The 6,829-nt window shown below is 40.9% G+C and overlaps 1 protein-coding gene across 2 annotated transcripts in view; it reads left to right on the top strand.

Moving 5' to 3' along the window:
* The first annotated feature begins 2,674 nt into the window (after positions 1-2,674).
* LOC102308601 (zinc finger protein 239) overlaps positions 2,675-6,829 on the top strand; it is a 6,886-nt gene continuing 2,731 nt past the window's right edge. For both annotated transcript variants that reach the window (XR_006053557.1, XM_005951965.3), the window contains exons 1-2: positions 2,675-3,763; positions 4,200-4,880. Coding sequence is in view for 1 of the 2 variants with exons in the window: in XM_005951965.3 (XP_005952027.1) it covers positions 3,746-3,763; positions 4,200-4,880 (699 nt within the window). In the remaining variant the exon portion in view is untranslated. The remainder of the gene's footprint in view (positions 3,764-4,199; positions 4,881-6,829) is intronic.

The raw sequence follows: 6,829 nt of genomic DNA on the forward strand, positions 1-6,829 counted from the left end.
TGGCTTCAAACAAATGATGAACGCACAGAGATGTGGTGCAGAATGTGCCGTGAAAATCCCACTCTAGTGGACAAAAACAGTGTTTTTTATATGGACGCAAACGCGCACTGCAACTTCTCATCTGGTGCGTCTTTTATTTTGACAGCGAATGCGCACATGCGGACCACTTATGTGCACCCGTGTAAATAACATAATGTTCTGCCGGGTGTGTTGTTGGTTTTCCCTCGATTTCTGAGTCAAGTGCCTTTGTTACTGGGACCAATAATTTTAAGAAAGGCCCCCATTAAGACCCATTAGAAATGCACGAAATGCATTATTGCTCAGTCTGCAATATCTTTCCCAGAACAAACACAATTGCAAATAACATACTAAAAATACCTTTAGAACTAATTATTGTAACTCATATTGGCTTGGTAAGCTCAGTGACCCCTGACCTACATACACAGGTGAATCCAATAATGAGAAAGAGTATTTAAGGGGGTCAATTGTAAGTTTCCCTCTTTTAGTTTGCTCTGAAGAGTAACAACATGAGGGTCTCAAAACAACTCTCAAATGACCTGAAGACAAAGATTGTTCACCATCATGGTTTAGGGAAAGGATGCAGAAAGCGGTCTCAGAGATTTAAGCTGTCTGTTTCACAGTTAGGAACATATTGAGAAAATGGAAGACCACAGGCTCAGTTCAAGTTAAGGCTCGAAGTGGCAGACCAAGAAAAATCTCGGATAGACAGAAGCGACGGTGAGAACAGTCAGAGTCAACCCACAGACCAGCACCAAAGACCTACAATATCATCTTGCAGCAGATGGAGTCACTGTGCATCGTTCAACCATTCGCCGCACTTTACACAAGGAGATGCTGTATGTGAGAGTGATGCAGACGAAGCCTTTTCTCCGCCCAAAGCACAAACAGAGCCGCTTGCTAAAGCACATTTGGACAAGCCAGCTTCATTCTGGAATAAGGTGCTGTGGACTGATGAAATGAAAAGTTATTTGGGCATAACAAGGGGCGTAATGCATGGAGGGAAAAGAACACAGCATTCCAAGAAAAACACCTGCTGCCTACAGTAACATATGGTGGTTCCATCATGCTGTGGGGCTGTGTGGCCAGTGCAGGGACTGGGAATCTTGTCAAAGTTGAGGGACACATGGAGTCCACTCAGTATCAGCAGATTCTGGAGACCAATGTCCAGGAATCGGTGACAAAGCTGAAGCTGTGTCGGGGCTGGATCTTTCAACAAGACAACGACCCGAAACACTGCTCAAAATCCACTAAAGCATTCACGGTGAGGAACAAGTACAACGTTCTGGAACGGCCATCTCAGTCCAGACCTGAATATTATTGAAAATCTGTGGTGTGAGTTAAAGAGAGCTGTCCATGCTCTGAAGCCATCAAACCTGGATGAACTAGAGATGTTTTGTAAAGAGGAATCGTCCAAAATACCTTCAACCACAATCCAGACTCTCATTGGAACCTACAGAAAGCGTTTAGAGGCTGTAATTTCTGCAAAAAGTGGATCTTCTAAATATTGATTTTATTTCCTTTTTTGCAGTGCCCAAATTTATGAACCTGCCGGATTTTGTTTAAACAATTACTGCACACTTTCTGGAAATCGAGTAAACTTAATTTCACTTCTCAAATATCACTGTGTGTCTCCTATATGATATATTTAACTGGCATTTTTAATTGTAGCAACCAACGATTTATACAGGAAAATAATGACTATTAACAAGTTGCCCAAACTTTTGCATCCCACTGTATATGACTTCATAGTTTTATGAGTTGTCCAACTGAAATGTAGATGTTTTGTATAGACAAATGGTCCTTCAACCAGAATCCAGACTCTCATTGGAAGCTATGGGAAGCATTGGGTGCCTGGGGTGGCTGTAGCTCAGGTGGCAGAGCAGGTCAGCCACTAATCAGAAGGTCGGTGGTTCGATCCCAGGCTGCCTCCTGGCTGCATGCCAAATATCCTTGGGCAAGATACTAACCCCGTGTTTGCCTACTGGTGGTGGTCAGAGGGCCCGGTGGCGCCAGTGTCCGGCAGCCTCGCCTCTGTCAGTGCGCCCCAGGGCAGCTGTGGCTACAACGTAGCTTGCCATTGCCAGTGTGTGAATGTGTGTGTGAATGGGTGAATGACTGAATGTAGTGTAAAGCGCTTTGGGGTCCTTAGGGACTAGTAAAGCGCTATACAAATGCAGGCCATTTACCATTTAGAGGCTGTTATTTCTGCAAAAGGAGGATCTACTAAATATTGATGTCATTTTTCTGTCGAGGTGACTAAATTTATGAACCTGCCTAACTCAGTAACTATTGCACACTTTCTGTAAATCCTATAAACTTCATTCCACTTCTCAGTATTACTGTTTGTCTGCTATATGATATATTTAAATGAAATTACTGATCCAAAAAAACAATGAATTATGAAGAACAATCCTGAATATTATCAGGGGTGCCAAAACCTTTGCATACCGGGAGAAACGTTTCATCACTAATTCCAAGTGACTTCTTCGGTCTCAGCTGACTGCATAAACAATACTTTTGCACAATGACTGAAATTCACCCACTGAATAAACAATGGGCTGGGAGGTCAGTTCCTTGATCATTAATATGCAAATTCTCATGACCACTGACCAAAAACCACTGATCAATGGCCATGAGTACCATTCACAGAGAGTTGGGGAATGGCTGGAATCACAACCTTGTAAGATAGAATAGAATAAACCTTTAATTGTCCCACAAGGGAAAATTTGGTGATCATGAAAGATGTACCGTTAGGCCCCCTCCTCGATTCAGAGATGGTCTTTCCATTTTTGCGTAAATGGCCTCCTTGACTCTGCTCAAACTAGCGTTCCTCCTGGTCCAGGATGTCTCATCATTGAAAGAGTTCCCACTGGCCTGTAGGTGTAAATTGACTGGAGAGTCCTGGCCCTACTAAAGAATGTTATCTTGTTTCAGGATGCATAATACCTGCCATTATCCAACCCATTCACAGTGTTGAGGAAAGCCTAAGCTGAGAAGGCATCTAAAGTAAGCCCCAGGCGGTAGAGAAGGACAGCTGCTGGTTAAACAAAAACTCTTAGTGATCCCTCATGTCAGCAGTATTGAAACAGTTCAGACATGTTTTTTTCTGAATGTAGTCTAAGTGTCAGGAGGAATGCCGTGATTTATACATTGAGGAAACCAAACAACCTCTGGCAATGCAGATGGCACAACACAGAAGAGCTACCTATGTTCACATCCACAGGTCAGTGTGGCCTGTAGGTGTAATTCTTAATTCCACTCTGCCTAGATGATACCCATAAATCAGGTGATGTTATGCCATCATTTCTTAGTACACAACAAACACTTCACATTAGAATGAAAAAAAAAATCCCAAGTGTGCGGAAGTAGAGGCAGTAGTAGCGCATTTAATTATTTACAAGCATAATGTTTGTTTATTGACATACGTGGGCAATCTTTCTATTTTCAGCAGATCAGAGCAATCTGCTGCAGTATCAGGGTCACAATAAACTTTATTGTCCAGTTGTGGATGGTGCAGAGTACCAGCTTTTTAAACCCTGGTAGGGGTTCTCCCTAAAGAAGTGTAATTGACCCACTTTTGATCACATGCCTTATCACATAAGGGATAAAATGCATATCTACACTTTTGTGTCCCAGCTGAGTAACAGGAGGAGAAGAGTCTGGTGGAGCAGCAGAGGAACAGTTTCAGCCATTTGGACTCAGCTCAGCCACTACAGAGGAAACAATGACTTCAACACAGGAGGTGAGAAAAATATGACAGTTACACTGTTATTGAAACTGTGCACAGCTGGATGTTAACAGCAGCTTTATCATTTCCATCCTGGGCTCCTCCATAAATAGAGAATCTACATTCACAAACAAAAACCACAGAAGTTACAAGAAAATACAAAGATCACATTTTATCAGAACACATTGAAACAACAATGTCATCAGTTGGACTCAGAATTTGTTATGAAGTACAAGATTTTCTCAAGTAATCAATATTTCTTTAATAATGTCATTTTCAGTCCAACTCTCATTGTAGCACATCATTGTAATGTGAAACTATCACCAGAAGGTGGCGGTAACACACCTACGACGTGTTTGTTGACATCTTTGATTCCAAAATGGAGGCAGGTTGAGTTTGTTCCACGACTACATTTCACTCACTGCCTCTGTTTGTATCTCTGTCACTGCAGGACCAACATGGAGCAAGAAGTCAGCGCTCTCAGGAGGCCGACAAACCTCACAGAAGAAAGGGAGAGAAAACATACAGCTGTGATGAATGTGGAGAAGATTTTACTGGAAAGTCTAACCTGAAAATTCAACAACTCATCCACACTGGGATGAGACCATTCAGGTGTGACTTGTGTGGAACGTCTTTTACCAAGACAGTAAACTTAAAAAGACACCAACTCATCCATAGTGGAGATAAACCGCACAGCTGTGACTTGTGTGGAAAATCTTTTACCCAACCTGGAAACTTAAAAAGACACCAGCTTGTCCACAGTGGAGTCAAACCGTACACCTGTGATCAGTGTGGTAAAACTTTTAATTGCAGTGGCAACTTACTAAAGCATGAAGTTACCCACTCTGGAATTAAGGCGTACAGCTGTGACATTTGTGGGAAGACTTTTAGCCTTTTAGGGAACAGAAATAGACACCAACGCATTCACACTGCAAATGGTGTTTACTTCTGTGATCAGTGTGGGAAACTGTTTACAACAGATGCACACTTACAATTCCACATGTTTACCCACGCTGATGAGAGACTTTATAAATGTGACCTGTGTGATAAGGCTTTTAAATCTCCACGTTACCTGAGAAAACACCACCAAATGCACTCCAGAAAGAAACTCTACAAGTGCAGTAATTGTGAGGTATGTATTTATATTTTTATCTTCTAATTCCAGTGTCACTGTTTGGATCAACTCTGCTCAGTAAGTAACTTGTTAGCAAGTTAGTAATTCTGCTAGCTATAACAGCAGTGCTGGCTGATGATCAGATTTCAATCATTATTTCTTTTCATCCATCATCATGAAAAAAGTTCATTATTACTTTTCTGTATTCACAATATCCACGTTGTACCATATTTAGGCCCACATTACATTTGCCATGGCTGCTGGAATTTTGACAGTGTCAGTAAAGAACATAATAAGTCATCTAATTAAAAACAACGGTTACTGTTACCTTGTAGCCATATTTGAGGATTTACAGTTGCAATTCTTTTGAAGCGTTATGTTAATTAACCTTAAATTAAAATCTCAATGGGATATAAAAATACTTCATTTACAGAATATTCAGTCAACTCTCTCACAAATCTCTTAAAACATTCCTAATATAATACAAAGTAAGTGAAAATTTCTCCCTCTTCTATCTAACATTCACACTCCATTGGATCCATCGGAGAACAGCTTGGGGTTAGTATCTTGTGACATGCAGAGTGGATTATGTAGATTAGCAGTCGCCACTAATCATTTTTATCGTTAACTCGGTTTCCCTGGGTCTTTTCCCGTTTTTTTGGGTATTGGTTTTATTTTGTTGCATTTATCCTCCCCTCCTTGAAGGCCGATTCGTGAAAATATACACAGACATAAAACAGTCCGTGGCACAAAAAAGGCTGGGGACCGCTGAAGTAGATGACCTGCTCTACCTTCTGAGCTACAGTCACCCTTGAACAGTGGTTCTTAACCTTGTTGGAGGTACCGAACGCTACCAGTTCCATATGCACCTCTTTAGCGAAAAATAAAATACAAATTTTATTCAAATTCAAGACATAGATGAGCCGTGCATGTCACGGCGGAGGCTTTGCCGAAACCCTGAAACCGACTAACCAAACCCGTAGGGTTCGATCAAACCCAGGTTAAGAACCACTGCCCTAGAAATTCCTTAAGTGTAGAAAAACTATCTGTATTATATGGTGTCCGTAGAGGTGTTAAAGATGGGAGGCAAAAGCAGAGAGGGGCTTTTTCTTCTAGTCCCGAGCCGGTAAGTAGGATGCGAGAAGACTGAAGATCTGCGGTGAAAAGACTTAGAGAGAGGGACAACAGAGGAGAAGTCATAGCCCTTCACTGTGGATCGACTGATTGGATTATGAATTTTAAACTGCGTACTCATCGTATGCTGAGTTAGGATCAGAGTCAAGAAGGTGAAGTCGGGGAGCCTTGTACTGGAAACTGGATTCTATCAGTGCGCACGATGATCCTCCTTCCCTCCTTCCCTCCTAAAAGAAGACACACCTCAACAATGGTTGTAGTCACTCAGCAACAGAATAGTTGGTTTATAGTGTGATAAATTGATTATTTGGATTTGATTGATTAAATTGCAATTAAGCTGTTTGCTAACGCCTGCTGAAATCTTGCTTTAATAAAGATTATTTATCTTAATTCAAAGTTAGAATTGTGGACATTGATTCTATTACCTTCTTAAAACAGTAAATGGTAAGACTTTGTGTGTTAACCCATTACATCAGATTTAGGTTCTTATAGGTTATTCTAGTACTTCATTATAATACGTCCTTGGGACGTACTGTCCAGGTCACTAAATTTTACTCAGCACAATAACGAGTGCTATAGATCATTAGAGGACAGCTGCCGTTAATAACTGTGGCTTACAAATACTTAGATGAAGGCAGTTAGAGGCTGAGCGAATAAGATAAGATAAGATAAGATAACCTTTATTAGTCCCACACGTGGGAAATTTGTTTTGTCACAGCAGGAAGTGAACAGTGCAAAAGTTATGAGGCAAAAATTAGGATACAATAAGAATAAATACAGTACACAACTGTACAGAATAGAATAAAATACTATATACAGTAGAATAAAATAAA

The sequence above is a fragment of the Haplochromis burtoni genome, unplaced genomic scaffold, assembly GCF_018398535.1.
Source record: "Haplochromis burtoni strain Fernald_Lab_line unplaced genomic scaffold, NCSU_Asbu1 Contig_1236, whole genome shotgun sequence".
NCBI lineage: Eukaryota > Metazoa > Chordata > Actinopteri > Cichliformes > Cichlidae > Haplochromis > Haplochromis burtoni.